Source organism: Euwallacea fornicatus, chromosome 14, assembly GCF_040115645.1.
Source record: "Euwallacea fornicatus isolate EFF26 chromosome 14, ASM4011564v1, whole genome shotgun sequence".
In the NCBI taxonomy this organism is placed as follows: domain Eukaryota; kingdom Metazoa; phylum Arthropoda; class Insecta; order Coleoptera; family Curculionidae; genus Euwallacea; species Euwallacea fornicatus.
The window spans coordinates 2,292,219-2,317,637 of record NC_089554.1 but is presented as its reverse complement, the minus strand read 5'-3'; the positions used below and the strand labels follow the sequence as shown (position 1 = coordinate 2,317,637).

At 35.9% G+C, this 25,419-nt stretch overlaps 1 protein-coding gene across 6 annotated transcripts in view; it reads right to left on the bottom strand.

Annotated features, from left to right (window-relative positions):
• Positions 1-25,419, bottom strand: part of heph (polypyrimidine tract-binding protein 1 heph) — a 311,014-nt gene that overhangs the window by 61,917 nt on the left and 223,678 nt on the right. Inside the window, exon 1 of one of the 6 annotated variants that reach the window (XM_066289865.1) lies at positions 15,619-15,660. The exons of the other annotated variants lie outside the window; for them this stretch is intronic. Within the exon in view, the coding sequence (XP_066145962.1) occupies positions 15,619-15,645 (27 nt within the window). The 5' untranslated portion in view covers positions 15,646-15,660. Of the gene's footprint in view, positions 1-15,618; positions 15,661-25,419 lie in introns of those variants that run through there. 6 annotated transcript variants of the gene reach the window in all.

Here is a 25,419-nt window from a genome sequence, read left to right as displayed (position 1 = left end):
AAAGAGACTTATTGTAACAGAAAACGCAAACAAGCAGGAACAATTTCCATTGCCGAAAAAAAAACAAGAAGCAATAAGAGATTAGAAGAGCATGGACAAAATGATTGGAAAGAGGAACATTGGCATCGCCCCGCATCTTATAAAGCCACAAATTGAGCATGAGGAAGCATAAAGCTGTCACGAAGGTCGTCTCGATTACACGAAGGGCGGAAAGTATCGCAGGACTGAAGTGGCCCAAAGAGACAGTGGGTGTTCTAAAAACAAAGCAGATTAGGAGATCAACCAGTAGAAGACAAGTGGAGTTGACTCGGGACATACATCCCTCAGAGACAGTTCCGGAGTCGGAAAAGGTTCTTTCATCCTGCGATATTGAATGGAGGGACGCTTGGATGAATCCCACGCTGCCCGCCCGCCAGAAGTCGAGCTTGTCTTTGGAACGGCCGAGTGTTTTTTTTGAAGATTTTCCTAATGACACAAAAAAACTCAGCATATCTAAAGAATTTTACATATACATAAAACCACCCGAGGTTTTCTAATCTTTTATTTTGAAGATAAAAATATTCGGTGAATTTATTATCATAAAATTCAAGGCATTTAACATAAATAAGTAGCCGAAGTTCGCTAAGAATTATTCAGAAAAATGTAAAATTTAAATAGATAAGAGCATAATCAGGCCAGTCTGCCTAAGTTAATTTAGCAGATAATTTATCATGGGATTTTTGGAAAATTTTCTCAGAAAACGAAAAACCTATTAAGAATAAGGGTTTCTTATTTCAGTTTGTATCAGTTTAATTTTGACAACAAACTAAACTTAAACTTCTAAGAATGCCCTAGCCTAGATTCTAGAAAATAAATAGCTGCTCCCAGTGAAACTTCTAAGTCATTTTTTTTATCGAACTTAGACAAGAGCAGCGGGCAGAAAGGACGTATTTTACGAACTTTTAAAATACCATCCAATGGGGAGTAATTAGTTATAGGTATTGTTCGACGCCGCATTAAATATGCGAAAAGAACAAAGGAAATCATACTTTTTTGCCTACTTTGTTCCAAGAACTAATTTATCGTTTCATACATAAATAATAAGTACCCACCAGCATAAGAAACTTAAGCAGTACTTTAAGGACTTCTTGGCAAGGGCATTTCATCATTTTATATTTGCCTTCGCTGTAATGGCAATTATAGTTACCCAGCTTTACTTCTTTTTGATGTTATCCAACTTTAAAGTATTTGCTAAATTTTTCCCCGACCTGGGGTAGCCATAACAAAAGGAAGTAAATTCCAATTCGGGGCAGTGAAGGCACAATTTGCTGCAATTAGTACATTTTAAATGTGCTCCGGATGCAGCTCTAAAGGACAATAACTTCCCCTGCCTCGTAATTACGACTTTTTTTCATTTGTACCTGCTTGTAGGGTCCAGATTAGATTAACCAGGAAATGTTACGGAGTACCCAAATCCATTACACATTATCCCGCGGGTTTCCGTGTATCAGGTAATTTAAGAGCGTGACCCGCCCAGACAATGATAATTATTTGTTTCAAGAGATACTAGAGTGCCCGATGTTACCAATTACATCGGAAAGCATATTTTTCTGTTTTATATGTTTATTGAATAGACTTAATTAACTAATAATTAACCGAAAGTCAAATAGAAAAAAAGCAGCTAACCAACGTTTATTGCGGTATTGTGTACTTAATGTGCAATAAACAGCAAATGTTTGCAATATTCTCATTGTTAAATTTGCACAATACAAGCGCGTTTTAAAGGCAAACAGAGCTGTTTGCGTGTTCATATTTTAACTAGGTTTGCAAATCCAAATAAAATTCGTTATTGGTTCGGCTTGCCGAAAAAGTTGAGCGTAAAAAATACCTATAAAGCAAATTTGGTTAATTGATGGTTGGTAAACGAAACACCTGTCTGTTTATTTATAACGAATTTGCGTAAACAAATCTTCCTAGTTTTGTTTTGCGGTCAGCAATGACAAGAGCTTTTCAAGGATAGCAAAACTGCGTAAAAATCCTCTGTAGAATGGAACTTATCAAAAGAAAAGCTGCCTTTTAACACAAAAGAAAGCAGCATTTTGAAAATAAAATGAAATTTCTCGTCTGAGGCATTAAGTGAGCTCGGAATCGTCGACAAACTGGGCATTATCCATTTGAGCTTAAAAGAAGAAATAAAACGGAACTTAAATTCGCTTCAATAAAATATTATTCGTGAACCAATTACGTTGCACTGGAAAAATCCAGTAATACCCAGAAGAATTTTAATGCCGCCTCTCGGAAATACGAGAAAGGTCCGTAAAAAAACGAGAGGTTAACAACTTGCTTCCTTTAAATAGTGGTGATATGATACGATGTAAGAATTTTAACGTGAAAATCTAGCTCTAACTAATCTAATATTGCTTCCATTATGGCAGCAAGACCTCCTAATAAATTATCCAAATAAAAATATCCTCAGAGAGGGGCCTCCTTCCTATTAAAACTTTTCGAGTTAATCATCATGTCGACGAAACTCGCCTGAGAAAATAGAAACATATTTGAGACAAGAGTTCAACAAGTGAATTGAGCCAAGTTTCTCTTCAAAGTTTACTTTTATAAGAGATTGTTAGTAACTCTTATTTAAATTGCTTTTGATCGGCAGAAACATACAACTTTTTCTTCTATTTTGTTTGAGAATAATGCCCCACAGACGAGCAGGGCTTTTTGTAGCGATACAGTTACACACGACTCTGAGTTAAACTAACTGAGAATAACATTCAACCTTTCTGAGGACTCGGACAGAAACCCTTGTTAACTTCTCGATTACAAATTTGTTGCCGTCTTCACCTCTTCAGTCATTGTTGACAGGATCGCGAAAACATACAAAAGTTCACACGCTACGGTATTGACCTCATATTTTCTTCAATTAAAGAGATCATATGAGCGCTTCATACAGATAAAAATTGACGTTCTAGATTCCTCCACATGGAACTTAAAATTTTCTCCATTTGGTTGATTTTCTTGTTATCGACTTACTTCACGTTTAGTAGTAATAAAAAACAGATCGGCCGATGACTAACTCACAAATTTTCTATTCCCATACGTGGTAATTTCACCATTTTTAAAGCACAACCCCATCCCGTGCCAAATCAACAAGGATAGCTGTATGAAATGCTATTTTTCACTCAACACCCCCAAAACAGTGTTTTTAAACAGAAGAGTAAGCAAATTGCGAATTTGCAAACATTTGTCGGTATATCTCAGCGCCGCAACCAAGTTGTCTTGAGACCCCTTTCGAACGCGTAATCGGCTTAGAACACTCTAAATCATTAGCAATGCAAACAAAGACCTTAAGAGCTGCAGGAGACCAAAATAGAGACGACTTGAGGTGTACCTTTTGCGGAAAAGATAACCGAGAAACCTTGTCTATAAGACTATGATGAAATGCTGATGCCTGGCTAAGTGTTTACGTTTACTTAGGATACTTGCTCGACGGTCTCGGTTTAGTTTTAGTTATATGGGGAATATCTTTGGCGGAGAGAACTTTAACTAAGAATTAGTTTTCGTAGCTGAGAGTCTGAAGCTATTTGCTAGACCAGAGTATCTCGTTAATTTCACTTTTTTAGGGATAGTTTGAAAGCTTTGAATAATTTGTCATAAAGTGAATCAATCATGTGATAAAATAACGGACGATAATTTTACTGAATGTCCACGGGAGTCCCCCAAGTTGCAGAGGAGAATGAGGACAATTTCTCCTTAATTACACAGCTACTTCCACTTACTAATATAGTCTTTTTTCTGTGGTAAAAACTGTATGTATACTGAGTGTCAGGATGTCAAGCATGGAAATCTTGTAAGCGGTAATAGATACACAAGGAAAAAGTTTTTTTTCCAAACAACTAAAAAATCAACAATAATTTTGTAGATCTGTTTGTAATAGGTGTACAAAAAGAAACTGAGCAATGAAGTTATATGCAATAAAAAAACATACTTAGACACGTTCAATTCGCCTGCAATTGTAAGCAGGTGTTGTTTATTTATGACTTTTTATATGATAAAAGTTTCAGTTGCTTAGGAGCTGTGGTTCAGTGCACAAAACGTAAATAGAGACATGGATATTTCCAAGCAATATTTGAGAATATCAATGTTGTTCTGTTTTAAACTGAAAAAAAAAATGCCGTTGAAACAACAGATATGGTTAATTCGGCTTGGGAAGATAATTCTGTTGGTGCTTCAACTGTTAGGAGATGGTTTAAGAAGTTTCGTGAGGAAAATTTTTGTCTTGAGGATGATCCATGTGCGGGTGTCGAAAAAAAGTTTCAAGACGAAGAACTGCAAACTTTACTGGATGAAAATCCATGCCAAACTGAAAAACAGCTTAAAAAAACAGCAGAGCAGTTAGGAGTAACTCAACAAGCAGTTTCAGTTCGATTGCATGGAATGGGAAAAATTCAAAAAGCAGGAAAATGGGTTCCTCATGAGTTAACCGAAGACAATAAAAATCGAAGAGTTGGCATCTGCATGAACTTGCTTTCTCGGTGTAAAAGAAAGAATTTTCTGCATAATATTATTACGGTAGATGGTTACATGAAAAGTGGATTTTGTATGACAATCCTAAGCGCAGAAAAACATGGGTTGACCCAGGCCAGCCATCCAGATCAGTTGCAAAACCAAACATTCATGCCAAGAAAATCTTACTGTGTGTCTGGTGGGCTTGTAAAGGAGTCATTTACTATGAGCTTCTGGAACCCGGTCAAACTGTTACAGCTGACCGTTATCAGGCCCAAATGATCAAATTAAGCGATGCTCTGGAGGAAAAAAGACCATTTACGGGCCAAGGAAGTCGGAGAGTGATATTGCTGCATGATAATGCTCGTCCGCACACAGCTAAACCGACCCAGGAACTCATCTTCTCGTTAGGCTGGGAAATACTCCAGCATGCGGCGTATTCTCTAGACTTGGCTCCTTCCGACTTCCACTTGTTCAAATCCACGCAGTCTCATTTAGCTGACCAACGATTCTTTAACGTTGAAGATATTCGAAAATGGCTCGATAACTATTTTTCGTCGAAACCACTAAGATATCACGAGGGCATCCATCGTCTACCCAGTAAATAGCAAAATACCATAGACAGTTATGGAAATTATTTTGATTACTAATATTTTCAATAACTATATTTTTAATTAAGCTTAATTTCACCAAAAATGCTTTTTTTTGTACACCTATTATGTAGGATGTACTGACGTATCGCGAAACTATTCTTTTGGAATGTCCACCGTGTCACTCATTTACTCAAGCCCTTATGTATTACCGTTCACGAGGTTCCCGTGCTGGACATCCTTATCTCGAACACACCATATTAAACAAATTAAATAAAATTAACAGGGGTGTTCATCCAAGCCCTTAGTAAAGGGCGAATATCATTCTCAGTTAGCTTAGGTTAGTTAGTTTTAACCGAGAATAGTGTGCAAATCCAGTGCTCTGCACCACTGCAAATGCACAGTACATATTTACACTGCAGTAAGTACAACCGATTTTTTATTAGTCTTTCTCTGTCCCACACCTTTGGAAACAAGCAGAGTTGTTGAAAATTAATTGTATTATTTTATATCGAAATCTAATGGATTTTTATTAGCCGGTTTATCCAAAAATCTCGTTTATTTTCCATTTGGCCCTCCGAATTTCGATAAAATAATAAAATGCCATTTACGCGAATACATTTTTGACCGTTTAATCCCAAACAGTGGTGCACATACAAAATGAAACAATGTATTGTGTCTAGCCGGAAGCGGTATTTATTTGTAGAATGTGAAATATATGTACGTTAGAACCGGAAATGAATTTCTGTAAATGCTATGTGGATGATGCATTTTTCCCTGGGACTACAACAGCATTGCGAACATTAATTCCAACTCTCAATCTCTAGTTCTACGATTAGTGCCAATACCAGAAATTCGGACCATTTCTTTTCTCTTCCTATGTCATCGACCTGGCGAAAGACAGAAAGTTGGTCCTTAGGGGCTGGAACTTTAAAAGTTTTGAACAGGTTTTTACCTTTTTAGCACGTCTGTTCCCTTTATGTATTCAATTTTTCAGGGGAGAGCCAGAAACACTGCGTCCTACTTCGGAAACAAGCAATTTCTTGCCATTTCCAATTCGATGTTTCCGGAGGACGAAAAAGGACCGAACAATTTGTTTCGAAAGGTTTGTATTTCATTCTTTACTTGTTTGGGTTTATTTTCAAACGATCGACACGGTCTCGTCACTGCGGCGGTTCCGCATTAAGTTGTCCTTTAAAAGCTTCATTTCCCACGTATCTTTTTTTGCGATCTAAAAGCAGTTTAAGCCGTAATGGGGAACAAACATGGGTGAAATTAGACCTGCACTGCATTAAAATTGGCTTTATCAAAGATAAAGGCTTGAAAGCCCCGGTAATGACCGCAGTAACAATCCGATTATGGCATGCACACACATGCATGCTGACGCTGACGTCAGGTTTTACAATCGGAATTAAACCGGAACGGCGACCAAATCGCCATTTTATTGGTAAACTTCCAGCAAATGAAAATCGACTTACACTTGGATTATGATTGTGTATCGCAAAAGAGGAAAATGCTGTAACCTGCATGCCTTGGCCACTACAAAATCCCATTACAGCTTCCATTTTCTGTACGTACAAAGCTTCATATTCAAAATATTTTTTAAGGGCAACACACGAGGATAGTCCCAGAAGTACCAGACCTGACATATCGATGGCGGTTTTTTTGCTAAAAATTTGCCTATATAACAAAGACATAACCTTAAAAAGTTTGAGGGCCCTACTGATTTGTGTTTGTTTCGGAGCCGTTTTTAGTGATTTTGTGGACATTAAAAAAAAACTGGCCATCGATACGTAATTCAATACTTTCATTTAAAAGATCTTAGTCCATCCAACATTAAAACGGAATGAGATTCTGCTCTGGGGAAATTTGGTCCCTCGTTAACAACTTTAAAATATTGGTTGGGAGAGTTTAAACAGGGTTGTACCAGCTGCGAAACGAACTCTGCAGTGGTCGGCCCAATGAAGTGACCACCCCAGAAATTACGGTAAAAATCCACAAAAATGTATAGGAAGACCACTGGTTACAATTGCGCGACTTAGCAGCCATCATAAGCATTTCAAAAAATACTGGACATCGCATGTTGACTGAAAAATTGGATATGAGAAAGGTGTGCGCAAGAAGACAAAAACACTGCCTTGAGGATGGTTCAAAGGACTGGTTGGCAAAGTTTCACACCAATGAAAGCGAGTTTTCGCGTCGATTCATAACCATGGGTGAAATATGGATACATCATTTCAGACCTGAGACAAAAGAGCAGTCCAAACAATGAACTCAAAGAGGGGAATTGGTTCTAAAGGAGGCGAAAACCGTTCCATCTGCAGGAAAGGTGATGGCGCCAATTTTTTGACATGTACATGGAATAATTTTTACTAACTATCTCCCTAAAGGAAAACCAATAAACGGAGAATATTCTACATATTTACTGCAACGGTTGAAGGAAGAAATTAGGCAAAAGCGACCGCACTTGGCGAAAAAGAAAGTTTTGTTTCATTAAAGCGCCGCACCAGCCCACACTTCTGTCATCGCGATGGCCAAAATCAATCAACTTGGTTTCAAACCCCCTTTTTACCCATCTTTTTTGCTAGATTTAACCCTCTCAGATTATTTTCTACTTCTAAACTTGAAAAAAAGGCTCGGTTGAAAAAAAAATGTCAATAACGAAGAGGTTGATGTCTCTTTTGAAACATTCGAAGCTTCGTATTATAAACAGGGTGTAGAAGCCGTAGAACATCACTGGACAAACTGTGACAATTTCAAAAGAGATTATGTTGGGAAATAATGTAATATTTTCTACTTTTTTATTTTTAAGTGTTAGGTCGAGTATTTCTGGAAGGACTATCCTCGTAGAACTTTACGCATTCAATTTGTAACCTCATATTAGTTGTCTTCCATTTGACCTGAAGGTACGCATGTGGTAATTGGACACTACTAGATTCGCGCTAATAAATCATTTAAGTGGAACCAACTTGCAAATACTTCAGTCATGTTTTTTAAATTGGTACCTTTTCGATCCTCTTCATATTTAAGTATTTTTAAACTTTTACCCACATTGTGGGATGAAAAGATGACTTACTCTGGACCCATAAAAGCTCAAATAGATACAATGTTCAAGGAAATTAATGCAATTTTAAGAATTTTATGCAAGTTTTATTTAAGTTAGTAGTACTAAAGTAACATTCGTCAAATTTCATAGCTTCAGAAGTAGTAGAGTAGCGGCTAATATGGGGTCGAAATTTAAACATCTGAAACGCCGTCTAACACGTCAAAACACGCTCTGTATGTTCATGCGGGCGATAAACATGCAACATGTTACATAAAATTGTTAAAGAGATTTTTATTATAAAACATGGCTTCGGTCATCGGTCACTACTCAGTAACATTTCTCCCCTTACTTCGTGTGTTTACATTTAAAATATTAAATAATATTTTTTTGTTTGTTTCATTTTTTTTAATATAATTCCATTGCAGTTACCTTTAAAACAAAGCTTCTACTCGCGAAACTCGCTAAATTATATAACTTTCTGTCTTTAAATTAAAAAAAAATATTTGATTAAAATCTCGCCAACGACCTTGGAAAAACTAATATTAAAAATGTTTTAAAGACTATTAGATTAATTAATTATTCCCGACTGCAGTAAATAGCTTCATGGACAAACGCTCTTAAAAGATGAAACTGAATTTAAATTACATATTACTTTCCAGAGTCAAAAAGGTGCCATTAGCAGACGTTTCACACTAATTGAACTAATTAGAGTATCCTTTAGCTTAGCGTTAATTAGATTATTGCATAGCACAAGTGTGTTTACCCAGTTTAAGGGAAACTGCCTTTCCTAGCTATGAAATTTAATAAATTGGGATGTATTCATAAATATTTAATTGGATGATTTTATTTACGAATCAACACGATTACACAAAATGCATTCAGTCCTGAAAATTTACATTAATATTTCCTGTGCTGTTTTATTAGATTAGCGCGGCATAGGTGTTGTTAAACAAATTTTCAGCGATAATTTGTCGCATCCTATTTTGTTTCGGAAATTTCACGGCTTTAAATGGATTTATTTTGACATTTTCCTCACATTAAAGTTCAACTTGATCCTTAGTTCATGAAAAAACCAATAACAAATATAGATTCATGGCCTTCATGCCTGGTGTTGTCTTGCCTACACTTCCAAATTCAGTTCTCTTTTAAAGGGATAGTCCACTGCGATGGATCAAAAAAATTAATTTTTTTTGCGTTTCTCGATAGCTCATACAGGGTGTCTCATATAAAGCTGTAATTGAAGATTATTCAAAAACGGTACGTTGTGTGGAAAAAATTTCAAATAAAAATTGCCTGGTAAAGAGAGGGACATGTCATGCAGATAGTGACTTTTAGCCAAAACGTCATTTTAAGGTCATTTAAAGGGCAACTTGTTTTTCAAGTGACATTTTTTTAAGTGTTGCAAAACATATTCTGTTTAAAACTCACAGCAATCCCTCCATCTAATCAAAAAAAGATTATTTCTATGGAAAAAAAATTAATTTGGCAAATTAATTTCAAATCCTGATTTGACATATTTATGTAAGCCAATTTCCAAAAGAATGTTCTTCCCGTTCCAAACACGTCTCAACTCTTATTCGAAAAGAATTGGATATTCTGTGTAACATCTCCTCGTGTATCAATTGATATGCATTTTCAACTCTCCTTGTCATGTCATCTGCAGTTTTTGGTACTTCTTCATAAACTTTGTCTTTTAAAAAATCTCAAAGGAAAAGTCTGGTGAAGTTAGATCGGGCGACCTAGGAGGCCAATTCACTGGACTACCTTGTCCAATCCATCAGTCTGGAAACACTTCATCCAGAACCTCACGAGACATTCTAGAAAAATTGGATGGACAGTCGTCATGCTGATATCATATCACCCATCTATCCGCAAGTGGGATGTTTTCTAATAATTCCAGAAAATTATAACGCAAGAAATTGCGGTACATTCTCCATTTAAGTTTCCTTCAATGAAAAAAGGTTGAATTAAATATTCCCTAATAATACCGCACCATACATTCACTGACCAGTGTTTGATGTTCAACTTCTCTAAGCCAGTGTGAGTTTACAGCACTTCAAAAATGCAAATTATGGCGATTGACTGGACCATGGTTTATGCATGTGGATTCGTTCGAAAACAAAACGTTGGAGAAGAAATTTACATTTTGATTTAATTGCTGCCTTGCCCAATTACAAAAATTGACTTGTTTTTCGAAATTAGTCCCATAGAGTTCCTAATGTAGAAAAATAGGGTTAGGATGGTATTTATTCATTTTCAAAATTCTTTGGACATTTGTCTTTGATATTCCTGAACCAGGGACAATTTGACAACGTACATGGCAAGAGTTACAAGAACTGTTATATGGTTGGCTCCATGTGTACCACTTCGAGAGCGATTGCGTTTTTTTGTTTCCAAAGTTTTCGGTTTTTTGCAATTTTTAAAGACACTAATGACAGGGAAAACTTTTACCTGGAAATTCTTGAGCATAAAGTCCTATTGCCGGACTAACATTTCTTCCAACGTTTCTATAAATGAAAACCACTTCTACTTTTTCATTCAAAATGTAGCGATTCATTTCAATTATTGAAATTTGAAATGGAAAAAAAATTGAAATGAAAATAATTTTAGAATAATTTCACACAAAACAATTAGATTTATGTTCAAAAAAAGAACATCAATTTCCAGTAGACTTTGTTATAATGTACACTCTAACAAGAGGAAATTTAAGAAAATATTTCTTTTGTAGAAATATATATTTTTTTTATTGAATAGGAGGATATTTACGAGTTTTAAACAGAAAATGCATTGCAAAACTTTTTATTCAAAAAATGTACTAATTTCGACTATCTCAAAAATTGAACAAAAATCAAAAGCAACTATGCAGCAAAACTTCTAATAAAAAAATGTTCAAATAAAAGATATTCATTTCTTGAAGGTCTAAAAGGAGCTTTAAAGAAAATACGGGGTTGTCATTTGAGAAAAAAAGTTGCCCTCGAAATGACCTTAATATGACGTTTTAGCGAAAAGCCACTGTCTTCATAGTATGTCCCTTTTTTACCGGACAACTTTTATTTGAAACTTTTTTTTATGCATCGTATCATTTTGAATAATCTTCAACTACAGCTTTAAAAGGGTCACTATGTAGTCTTGGAATTAATATTTCATGGTTGGTTCAGATGATTCCTTCCATTTTGACTAAGAATGATGCTTCAAAGCAAAGGCACTGAGAGCGCACACTAGGGATTCGGAATAAAAACATAGGGTATATATTGAGGTTCGGCCTGCACATATCCATTTCAATATTCTTCTACAGTAGATTCGTATAGAACATTATATTTTGCATTTATTCGTACAAATGTAGTCGCAGACGAATTTCATTTGAATTTTAAACAAACCGTGTTGTATAATCAAAATATGAACCGAAAACTACGACTTCAACCAACAAAGACATGCAAGATTTGTCGTTGTATTACCGATTAGCGATTGAACGATATTTTCGTTTTGTGAAGGACATACACTGAGCAATATGGGGTACTTATTATCTTAAAATTTCTACGCAAGAAAAACCTTAGCATCACTTTAGTCCGGAAGGTGGAGACTCGTGGTATTAGTGACAACAGCATAAAGGGCAGACCTACGTATTCTTATCCACCTGCTTTGGTTGAAGATACGTAGCTTTTAATGCCAATATATGAAGATTAGAGCCAATATGATCTCCTCCAAAGATTTTTAAATTCCAACAAGTAAAATCAAAGTTTCAATAAAAAAGAATTCCCACTCTTGTGTTTAGACTTAAACATGTATTTTGCGTCAAGAATATCTTGAAAATTGCCATTCGTACTGTTGCATGGATATTTAACAAAGGCCACGCCCTCATTTTGAAGATTTTCGAAACTATGGGACGCGTAATTGGTCCACAAAGGTTATATTATTTTATTCGTGGGTACAACGATGGGCGCGTTCACCGAGCAGCCCAGCGCAGCTCCGATTCATCGAAAGAAGCTCCTATCGCCAAAAAAGAGACCAGAGAAGCTGAAGATGAATTTTATCATACAGAAAAAGGGCTCATGTATGGTCCTGGCATTGCTGATTAGTTGTAAAAGTAAGTTTCCTTATGAGTTTTTCATTTGAAAACTTTGAACGTGTTTTTCTCAACTTGACATTTTTATACCTGGTGCAGGTGATTACTCAAAAACGGCTGAGCATATCGACTTTAAAATTTAACACAATGTTCAGCATATTTATGGCTATCGTTCGCACAGCAGTCATGTTCGAATATTGATTCTAACGCATAATTTTACTTCATATATAGCGCAGGAAAACGTATCTTTTCTTTTATTTTTACAAAAAAACGCCGCCATTTTGTTAATTTACAATGAAATATAAAACTTTTGGTACGGATGATAACGATGGCGATACAGATAAGGATCTCTTGCGATGTTCTGTTTCGGATGTCTAGGAGGACCGAAAATGCCTACGCCAGCAAAACTGATATTTTTTTCATATATGGGAAAGCAGCTTTATAAATAAACAAATATATATTTTTTAATTACTAAAAAAATAATTCTACTGCTTTAAATCATAATTTTTAGGAAAAGAATTTGCATTATTATATGCAACACTTTTTGACAAAAAAAAAGTTGAAAACGTGCTTATTTTTAGATGGTTAGATGGTCACACTAGGCTACCCTGCCAATTTTGGTCTAATATCTTGTCCTTGGTTTCAACCAATTTTATTTCCACATACTCTATTTCTTATCCATTTTCGCCTTCAAAAAGTAGTTGTGAAACGTAGTCCCCACATAAGGATTTCCACGTTTACTCACTTAACCATATGACATGTGCTATGATGAAAAATAACTAATTTGACTTTAAGGGGCTAGTTAACTAATTTACTGCCCAACTTACACAATATTTTCAGCACAAAAACAAAAAAAAAATTATTCTACCAAAACTGCACGTTAAAGAAAAGTGTGCTTTTTGATTTCGCCTCGTAAATGAGTCCGTTGTTCCTAACATCCCCAATAACATTAAAACTAATGCCGTCGGCATTGATGATATATCTCTCGTGATGCTAAAGTATTGTAATCCTTATGCATGTAGACAAATATATGCTTCACATAATCAATTGCTGCATTCAGGTTGAGTGCTTTCCACTTAGCTGGAAACAATCTAATGGAAGACGATTGGTGACGGCTGAGATTCCCGACACTAAAAGCGTTAATGACCTCAGAACAATGATCATCCTGCCCGCAATTTCTAAATTATTTGAAAAGACTTTCTACCACCTGCTTTATGAATTTTGCCACGAGTCGGAACCAAGAACGACAATGGTTGGTCTAGTTCTACGGATAGTGAGCGTAGCTAAAATATAGTCGTATGTGTTTGTTCTCAGCATTTCTTTATTCTACGGTAAAATATGGAAAAATCATGTATGAAGACGTGTTATATTTTATATAACTCGTGTCACGCCGCCTCGTGTGGACTTCGCTTTTCTTGTTCCGCAAAATGCCGTTCTTAACCTTTTCCCTTTTTCGGCAATCTAAACTGGTACTTAAACGGGCTTCATTTCGTAACTGCTCGCATAAAGGAAGTAACCATCTTCCTTTTGCAACTCGTTTAAAAAAAAAATCTGACCGTTTTTTCACATTTAAATTTCAGTAACGAAATTAGTGTCAATAATAAACTCTATATGTAAGGAACAATTCTGTATATAGCTTTCGCCAAATTCAATAAGCATTTCCAGATTTTGACCTTTGAAGGTTCACGAGTTCCTAGACCGCAAAAATGATTCGATCGACGTCATTGTATTCAACCTAGAGCATTTCATTTATTGCGAGCTTTTTTCCGACATCCATTCATTTTCCTGAAACGTTTGGCTCTTACCTGAATGCGTCAAATTTAATAATTCATATCGTACATTATTACGCCATGATGCCTCCTGTTTGCTTTCAACTTACGAAAGACAAAGAAAAAGCGCTGTATCGGTATTTGCCCCCGCTCAAGCGGACTTTTTTTTTTTTTTTGCTATTTTTTCCCCGTTCCAGATCATCTGAGGTAGAGGGCAATTTCCCGCTTAATACCCTTGAAATGTCAAATCGAAATTCTATAGTAATCGTTATTATTTTATTAGCTTTAGGGCATTAAAGACTTGTTACCGCTTGGCGGAAAATTGAAATTCTGGATGACAATTTAATTCCGAGAATGACGATCATTAAGAAGATCATTCAGAAAAATAACTCGTTGCCCTTTAATAAAATGATATTTTTAAATTTGGCCAATTTGAATTGAGGGACATTTCCATGAGAAGTGAGCAAGAGCCTCACCGACGGACACGGGCGCAAGGTGAAAATACATTTTCAGTTATTTATTTAATTTTCATCATTTCATCCCGGATATTACATTTCGTTGTATATCGTTCTCCCCCTAATAATTTAGTGTCGCCAAGGAAGGCACCGCTGGGGAGGCTGAATGCTATTAAATCGTCATTACCTCGGATACAATTTCTGCCAGATCTTTGCGGGAAGAATTTTGAGGGTAAGATTGTAACTTCCTTATCAATTAATTTATTAGATGAATTATAAGAGAGTAGTTTTTAAATTAAAACAGGACTAATTTGGGATATGGCGAATTACTCCGACCGTTTTAGCTGGACTGTGGGGCCACTATGGGATAAATACGAGTCATTCCGTGTCATTTCCACCCCCTTCTTTCTCTTTCAACCATTTGTTGAAGTTCATATATCGTCTGTCGTATATCAAATATGACTTTTTCAGTAAAAGGGACTGCAGTGGCTTCGTCACTTCAATGACGAAATTCATGAGTTTGGACTCGATTCAGCCGTTAATCGATTTAATAGTATTTATTTCTATTTCCTTATACCCGACCTTGCCTAATGTTCCATGGTAGTCGATCAGTATAACAGGTAGGACTTGGCACTCAACATTAATTCATATGAGAGTATTAAGGACACCCACAGTTTGCAGGGCAAAAATTACCATATATACCTCAAGATTAAAGTGTCTTTTAATCCCTTAGCGATTTGCTGTCCGGCCGCAGGGAGAAGAAACTTTGCCGCCGGATTAAGACTTTAGTCTCTTGATATACAGGGTCATTCGCGGCGCAATGGACAAAACGGGGGCGTGTAGTGGATATCTAAGTAAGACTATTTTTCAAATTAAATTTTGTTCTCCTGCCTGCGATTGCTCGGATATTGATCTGAGAAAATGTCTTGAAACATTGAGGAAAGCATGGCATTTTAGCAAAGCCTCTACATAAAAACTCACTCAGCCCTTCAGCAAAGCTCATTTTTTCATGAAGTTGCATCAACTTCCTTTGTTAACACTTTCAACTTTAACTCGAGAATCTTTTAATCACATTTTCCACGTGCTGCGACACTTCTTTCTTTCTTTCATTTTCGAAACTTATTTCAGCTCAGGTTAATATACTACAACTGACGCCACAAGTATTCTTAAAATTCCTATGGTAAGTATCATATCTAATTGTATTGCTTACCTCCAAGCCAGCAATTATTGATTCCATCCTCTTAATAATTCCCTAGATCAAGTGACTCACCTGCAATGAAAGAAATTATGTATTAATAAATCGTCAACTTAATTTGATTACAAAATGTATCAATTATGATTGTAGATATTAAAATAATTGGTATGTATACGTATACTACATACATACTGAAAAACGGAGATTCTTTGCGGCTTAAAGGAAAATAAAAAAAGAAATTTTATACTTAAATTAATGAGCTAGTTACTGGTATATAGCGTGACTAACCTCTTTTCGAAATCTACAATAATTAATTCGAAAGTAACTATTTTTAATTACCTTACAAATCATTTAAAATTATATTGAATATTAAAGCACTGATGGCAACCATTAGCATTCATTATGTTTATTTGTGTAAATGCATTGCTGTAAGTGGTGATTGTTTTGGTGTTTGTAATTATATTTTTGAGTTTTGCGATAAAAAAATAGTAATTACAACTCAATTCATGTATCAAAATTTAAAGGTTAGAGATGCTGGGATAACTCGCAGATAAAGGTATAATATTAGGTAAAATGTTGTTATGTGAATGTGAAAACTTTCAGCTGCGGGTGAAAAAATGAATTACTCTAAGAAACATTCTCTACACAATGACTGTAAATGGGAATAGTTTCATTCATATTTCAAAATACACAAGCATATTGCCCAAAAAAATCAACCCGTTTTGACACATTCTAATAACAATTTTTTTGCGATAAACTGACATGACGACAACAATCAAAGTATTGAAGAAAAAGATGTATAACTCAATGCCAGCGATAATTTTCTGTACGAAACCATTCTCTACTTCACAAGTTCATAAAATATTTGGAAAAAGTTTTTCTCTTTATTAATCGTATTTGTGAAGAATTGAAAGCAAAATGTTTTCTTCCTGCGGTGAAAGTTCTTATTTATGTATCGAAATAAAATTACTACCTTTTTCATCTCGTGTAATATGTTCAACGGGAAGAGATTTAGACGTTATCTACCTAGCTATAAAGGTAAAATTTCATTTCTTCAACGCAAGACCTCTTAACATGGATTTATCCCAAAGTTTTTCTAACGACGCAATTCCTCCAAAATATTCTTTTGGTAATTCTGCAAAATAAGGCTCCGCGGAATTTTTCGAATCGTCATTATATTTTCAAGCCCCATTATCCTATAATTTACCGCGCTTACTTCTGAATCGCCCTGTGTAGATGTAATACAGCGTGCGGCACTGAAACTTAAATTTTTCAAAGGTAAACAAAAAAAATACTTGGTATAAATTAAAAATTTTTTGTTAATGAATTCTAATAATATGTGAATTTACTCAAGTTGTTTTAAAAAGAATATTTGATAACTGCCATTCGTTCGTTATGATGCATTCTCCGATCACTCTCCTGAAGTACCTCTCAACGCTCTCCAGCATAGATACCGGTATCAGTTTGCTGTGCCTTGTGAAGAGTAACAATCGTGGGGCCTTACTTTTTGGAGAAGGAGAATTGTGCAGTAACTGTAAAGGCTGAACGTTATGTGGCAGCGATTGATCATTTATCTTTGCCATCACTTCTCAGTATGAATGTAGGCGAGCTATGGTTGCAGCAGGGGGGGGGGGGGGGCCGCACGGCTTGCACATCGAGAATTTTAATGCATCTTTTGAGGAAAACTTTTCTCGGACAACTGATCTCAACTAGAGATGACATCCCGTGGCCCGCGTGCCCTCCACACTTAGCTTCCTGCTATTATTTCCTGTAGGGCTACTTGAAATCGGTCGTTGGCGTAAACCATCCGATAACGGTGGAAGTTTTGAAGAACAATATTGATGACACGGTTGCCAGTGTACTGGTAGCTGCGCTGGGAGGCATTTAGGGGCCTAATCCAAGGATGCATTAAAACGAACGGTTGATACTTGTCGTATAGTCTTTTTAAAGTCACTTAAGTAAATTTCCGTGTTGAAAATTTACACCGAGTACTTTTTTATTGACCTTCGAAAAGAGAAAGATTCAGTGCTGCATCCTGTATGTCTTACACGCTTCCTGATATTCATAAGAAATTCCTTAATGCCACATTCCGTATGTCATGATCGAACAACTGGACCTTAGTGAATGAAATCGTTGTGCTCTTTGTGCGAAAAAGGATGTCGCTCTTGTGCTCATGCCTTTATGGCGTTTCGTATTTTGGTAAAGCGAACTATTGAAACATTCATTAACAGTTGTAAGCATTGGCAACATGCACGGGACAATCTCTTCATCATTTTCCTTTGCCGTATTTTCACGGTGGTCCGAACAATGACTGACACAAGAGATTATTATCAAAGTACCAAACAAAGGCGTGCCTAATTACATTCTTCTGTGACGACAATATAACCTTTTCCCTTTTATAGCAAATAACGATTTTTCTCGTTCGTCTTTTTTATTTCGAGCCCTCAACAATAAGTTTCGTGTTACGTGGCCGTCACAATGCACCCGAATAAAATAAAATAAAATGGCGGAATAAAAATAAATCCGACGGAATTACGTAGCCACATTAAAGTAATCCAGTTTGTTAAATCTAGCAAGAAACATTAGCAGGAGGAAACGCGCAGTTTACGCCATGCTTCGGCGAGCAGACTTGAAATTCCACTTTGCAGGTGAATAAGTTGTTCTTAGGGGTCAAGGCTACTATTTTCGTTGTTAGACAATTGTATTGTTCAAAAAATCATGAACGTAAGAATTTGTGACGCGTGACTAAACAATAATTAACCGACGTATGCAAATTATTATACTTGGTACGATAAATAGATGATACACCTAGGGCAATACATACGTAAGTCGGCTAAATAACAGAAATGTATTTTCATGAAAAATCATGGAAACGGTCTGGACATTAGCATACAAATAACTACAAGCTCTATAAGGACGTGCATCATTTCAGTTTTCCCTATGCAAGTAGCAAAATGAATGTCGTTTGTGATGAGCAAAAAGCATGTTGAATTTATGTATATCAGCTATTCTCGTTTGCTCCTTGTGGATGTTTTCCCATCATCGGCAAATTCTCCAAATGTCACCATACCCTGTCACATATTTTTGATTTGCAAAGTGCACCAATCGACTTGTCCATCGACCTCTCAAATGTAAGAGCTCTTCATTCAATCACTAATAAATTTACACGTTTCTAGTTTAATTTTAATGGCTCTATTAGCCGTTCCCTCCCTGATTTTCGAGCCCCCCTGGCCCATTTTGAGACTCACTCTTTTTTGGTTTCCCTGCCAGTCATCTCCGTTTATTTTATACAGGGTGTCCCAGGGAAAAGTGTCAACTCTGAATATCTTCTTGTTATTTATTAAAAGAAAACGCTAAAAAAACTCAACTTTGAAATGGGGGGGAGACATCATTTGGTGAAGAAGTTGTTTTCGAATTGTCATCCTTTTTGAAATTTTCAAAGTAAAAGAGGGAATGGGTTATACCTAGTTTGAAAGGTAATTTTATTCTCTACATGACCCAGCTTTTATTGTTCATTATTGTCTTGTAGAAATGAAACAGACATAGTTGTCATTTTTTTTCATTATATACATAGTTTATTATATAGGTTTTAAAGAGACATTTGTTATATAATATAATATTTCATGATGAATGCTCGTTTTATTTAAATTGTGAAGTTAACAGACATAACTGTCGTTACTCGAGTGACATCAATTTTTATTTGCTCCGAGAGGCCCTCATTCAATAACCTTAAAAATTGAACGTTTCAAAAAGGAGGATCATATTGTTGAACCATTTTTCGTTCCAAGAAACTTAAGTGGAGAAAATTATCTACGACTTCTACAAGACGCCACATGTCCTAGGATAACTAAAATACTTGAACAAAATCCCCACCTCTTGAAACAAAAATTAGTTTTTCAACAGGAATGCAGTACTTCCATATCTCACTGATACTGTCCGACAATTTCTAGACGAAAAATTTCCTGGAAAATGGAATGGCAAAGGAGGTCCAGTGGAGTGGTCCACGATATCCCCTGACCTTAATCCCCTGGATTTCTTCTCATCGGGACATTTAAAGACCAAAATCTATGACACACAATCTGATTTCTCGAGGAGTTACGTGCCTGAATCGTCGAGAAGTATAGGTCAATAACACCAGAAATGTTACATAATGTGCGACGACGTTGTAAGAATCAGCCGTACATGTGCGTGGAAGTCATTGAAGGTCATTTTGAACATTTCTTATGATAAAATAAATAAAATATCAGTAAAAATGATTAAAATTAAGTTATTTGGTTTTTTTTTCACTTCTACAAGACCGATGTGCAAAAATGCGAAAATAAAAGTTTGACCATGTAGAGAATAATATTATCTTTCAAACAAGGCATACCACAACCCTTTTCTAATTTGAAAATTTAAAATGGATTTAGGGTTAGAGAGATGACATTTCGAAAACATTTTTTTTTTACTTAACGCTGTCCCTCGCCCTATTAAAATTGACGTTTTTTAGCTTTTTTCTTTTTAAAAAATAAAGAAAAAGGTATTCACGTTGGACACTTTTTCACGAAACACTTTGTATATCACTTCTTCATAATTCCACACTGAAAATTTCTATTTTCCAAGTAATTAACTGTGCTACCAAAAAAAAATGGTTCCGGTAGGAGCGCAGGAAACCTTTTCGCACTGCAAACCAAAATGCGTTTTCTCCTGCTTAGTGTGCATGCAAAGCTTGGCCACTCGTGCACAAAAAAATGCTATTTCCTAAGTTCCTACAGAAATATACCACAAATATACCATTTTATTCACATATATCAATTCCTTAGTTCTTCTGAACGATCATGATTTACTACGCAGAATTGTTTGCTAATAGGTGATTCAGGTAGGTTCGGTTACTACGACACGTCTAGTTGCAAAACTCGTGGTTTAACGGTAAGAGTTTCAAAAAACCTTTTTAATCTCTCTACGTTGCAAGTTGTGTCATTTTTTGTAATTTCTGCACTGTCTTACGATTTATTATCAATTTGCGCAAATATACAAAGAAGATACGTTTTGTGTTGCAACATCAAAGGTCCTCGATGCTGCATGTAAAGCACAGAAATGAAGACTATAAAATCACACATAAACCCTATGGAGTCGCTGTAAGTAGTCTCACCATCATCATAATCATCATCATCATCATCATCATCATCGAATACACCATTAAGATTCCGTGAAAAAAATATCATGTTCACACACAATAATTGATTAATTGTGCAAAGACGAGAGAAAAATGCCCTTTCTTAATCAAACTTAACAAACGTGACAAAATTCAGAAACTCCCGATACTCCCGAAATTGAAAAGAATCCAATTACTCATTCCAGATTTACGGAGGACAAATGCAAATTGAAAGTAAAATCCGCGTCTCAAAGAGCAAGTTTATTTTCCATCACCCGGTTTCCACGTCCCTCAAGAAAAACCGTTCTTTCCATTTTAAATAAGACGCAACATAATGCCAGAATATCTGATCGTTTTTCTCAACCGCGGTGCTCCTTGTTTGAGGGCTTTAATCTTTTGGAAGCATTCCAATTCCGGCGAGAACTTGTCAAAGATTGTCACAGAGAGGATTTAAGTATGTTTGATTTCGGATACGGACGCCTTAAAGCTGACGTTTTGCTTGCTAGAGTAGATCATCAGTTAATATGAAGGAAATTCTGCCCGTTTTCAAATAGTTTCTCAATAGTCCTGTGCTAGCTCAAACGGCAATTTTCATTGTTTGAACAAAGGAAGTTACTTGAAGCATCTTGTAATTTAACATGTAAATAAACTTGTCTTTGCCTCTTTATTCGAGTTTCATGATCACGACCCGTTTGGGCTTTTTGTTCCTATTACGTTTTAAATAATACCAGCATTCCAGTTTATCGTAGAGTTCACCACTGGCGACTCGTCAGCTTTAGCTAAAACTTCCTCTTCGGCCTTAAGGGAATTACTAATTAACCAGTCCACATCTCCACACTTGCCCTGCACTACCTATCTTAATGCCAAAACGTCATTTCCCACATGAAGCACTGTGAAATGGTCAGCATTCTCAAGGTACGTCCATGACTTTCAATTCCTTCACTACCTAAGGTCTTTGTACCTTTGCGTAGATCAGGCTTTAGTACGCTGGTACTTCAAGGTTAAATCGTGTAAGTTCAATGATAGACTCTTATAGACCAAGGCAGGAACGCGTTTTTTTTTTTCGCTCCGCTGGTACTAGTCCGCTAGGGGCCATCGATGATGGTCTTATTTGGTATAACCATATCTGTACGTGAAGTACTATCGCTGAGAGAGAGGCCGCTGTATCATTAAGGGAACGTCCTGGGTGGAACAACCACATATACTAGGTAGGTCTATTAGGAGGTATTTTCTCTTGATACCAGATGGTCGCAAATATGTTTTAATAATTTCGCTACGGCGTTTTCAATCTACGCGAGGAATTTATACGATAGTTTTGAGTAGAATAATAGCGAGGAGCACCACTCTGAAGGATTATAAAAGTGGTCCGCGCTATGACAGAAAATTAATGATTAATCCATAAATCTGACAAACTTTCTTCGTTAGAAAGGTATAATTAAGGACAGTAGAATTGTTATTTTTTTGTAATTAAAAAATATGTTGTTATTTAATTATAAAACTCACATCGCTCAATAAAATTCACATCGCTCAAAAAATATTAATTCTGCTGGTACAGGCAACTCTGGCTTTCCTAGGCGTCTGAGACAGAATGTCGAAATGGGTCCTTAATGTTTGTCACAGTCGTTATTGCCCGTATCAAAGTTTTCAAATCTCACAGTAAATTAACAAAATGGCGGCATTTTTTGTAAAAATAAACAAGATACCTATGCTTCTGCTATATATGAAGTAAAATTATGCGTTAGAATCAATATTCGAACATGACTGCGGTGCGAACGATAGCCATAAATATGCTGAACATTGTGTTAAATTTTAAAGTCGATATGCTCAGCCGTTTTTGAGTAATCACCTGCACCAGGTATAAAAATGTCAAGTTGAGAAAAACACGTTCAAAGTTTTCAAATGAAAAACTCATAAGGAAACTTACTTTTACAACTAATCAGCAATGCCAGGACCATACATGAGCCCTTTTTCTGTATGATAAAATTCATCTTCAGCTTCTCTGGTCTCTTTTTTGGCGATAGGAGCTTCTTTCGATGAATCGGAGCTGCGCTGGGCTGCTCGGTGAACGCGCCCATCGTTGTACCCACGAATAAAATAATATAACCTTTGTGGACCAATTACGCGTCCCATAGTTTCGAAAATCTTCAAAATGAGGGCGTGGCCTTTGTTAAATATCCATGCAACAGTACGAATGGCAATTTTCAAAATTTTCTGACTGCAAAATACGTGGTTAGATTCAAACGCAAGAGTGGAAACTCTTTTTTGTTGAAACTTCTATTTTGCGTGTTGCTATCTAAATCTCTCGAAAAGATCGTGTTGATTCAAATCTTCATAGATTGACATTAACAACTGTTGAGTTTCTTCATCGAAAGCAGCTGGATAAAAATACGTAGTTTACTTGGTTTTATGCTGTTGTCAGTTCTTTCAAGACAAAGTTGAAGCTGAGACTATTTTTCCGTAGAAGTTTTGTGATAAAAGGTGGTCCATATTGCTCTGCGCATGTACTCCATTAAAGTAGAATGACGTTAAATGGTTAATCCATAATACAACATCAAACATTTTATTACTTTGGTCTTTAAAGTCGCAGTTTTCGGTTCAGATTTTGATTGTTTTTTTTTTGTTTGCTTTGTTTTCTGATCCTTATTATCAGCCTGTCTCTGTGTATTTGTCAGTAGCGAAAGCTGCTTTTTTAGCTTATTTTAGCCTCCAATATGTTCGGTTTTACGTGTAACACGCATTCTCTGTTTTCACAGGAATTTATCACGGTAAGGCACAGTTTTAAGTAGATTTTTGAAAATTTTTGCGTCTCCGTCGTCGATATAAAAGGAATATTATACGTTGTGATTTTCAAGTGACTGTTGAAACATTTCAATAATGCCACCTATTTCTATTTGACCACCATTGCCGTGATGATTTTTTTGACAGTTTTTTTGGTGAATCTTCTACCAAGCATCATACTTTTCTGTATCTTCCTCCTTGCCATTCCACGCGTGGCATGCATGCCAGAAATTCGATTTCACAACGGCATCAATGATTTTATTTGAGCATTTTCCGCTTAAAGATGTAATACCTAGAAAAAAAGAAAATTCTCTTTTTGACTACGAATCATTGCCAAAAATTGAGAGCTTGTTTTCCGGAAATCCAGCTTCAGAATTCAATATTTTCTTTTCTTCTACAGCTTCTCCAATTGCTATATCCTACACAGCGTTTACGCTTTTACTGATAATTTTTATAAAAATATAATATGTATTTTTGTGAAAACATACTCCCGTATCCACAAAAACATTAATGCTTGTAAGCGTATGCCAATTAATCGCATAGTATACATAAAACAGCGGTTAATTTCATATGCGTTATGTATCATGTGATACGAGTTTATAAATCTATCTTCATATTGCCACTGTACTTTAATTTTAAACGCAAATGCTCGTTCACTATATCTAGAGAAAACAATATCCGAATCACAATGCCGACACTTAACGATTGTTTGCAATAATGAAAACACTAAGGAGAACTGGATGAAGCAGCAAGTCGTTTTGAAACACATCGAAACTGCGATTCTTTCTTAGTTTATTCGCTGATGTCCTGACAAAATCACTCTCAGCTTCATTGGGAAAATGATTGCCACGGAATTTTCCCTCTTTGCCAGGATAAATAGGGCGCTTTGATGATTTTTTACTTTGCCTCCTATCTATTTTCAATTACTCGCACTCTAAAAGCTAATGCTCCCATTCACAATCAAATGTTGCATAGTATTGGTTATTTGGGGAGACCTGCTGCGTATTTATACAACATTGATTCCCCACGTGTGGTCAACACATCGCAGACATGTAGCTTCGTTAGAACATGTAGATTCTTGTGACGATTTGTACAACAAGCCGTTTTTTCGAAATCCAAGCGACTTTTGTCTGTCACTACATTTTTGCAAATAATTTGAAAAATATAACGTTCTATACGATAATACGAGGATAGTTCCAGAAGCCCCCTGAAATATCTCTGTGATGATATGTTACACCCTCTACAGCACAGACCACGGAGAAAATGTAGACGGACTCGTCGACAATCACATTCTTTAGGTCTTCTCACAGTGGCAGTTAAAAAAAATATTAAAGGACACCAAAATTACATTAAAAATAACGAATTTCGTAGGTCAAATATCGAAATGGTCTCAGAAGTACCCGATCTAACATTTGAAAAAAAATGTATAGGAAAAAATTGCATTATTTCTCAACATAGCCTCCTTTGCGACTGAGACAGTTTTCGTAGCGATGTTCTATAGCTTCTATACCCCGTTTATGATAAGAAACTTGGAATGTTTCAAAATAGGCCTCAACCTCGGATTTCACCTCTTCATTATTGGCAAATCTCTTTTCACTAAGCCATTTTTTTCAAATTTGGGAATAGAGAATAATCTGAGGGGGCTAAATCTGGCTACTAGGTAGGCAAAGAAAAAGTTCCAAACCAATTTTGGTTAATTGAAAAAAGACTTTCTTTGTGCCAAATGCGGTTGCTTATCTAAATTTCGTCGTTCAAACATTACAATAAATTTATGTGATACCCTCGTATCTACGTATCCTATTATTGGTCAATAAGGAAGGTATTGCGTAGACCGACTATGAAATATTAATTCCATGGCAATATACTATTGCAAAACGCATGAAACCATTTTTTAACCCGTCACA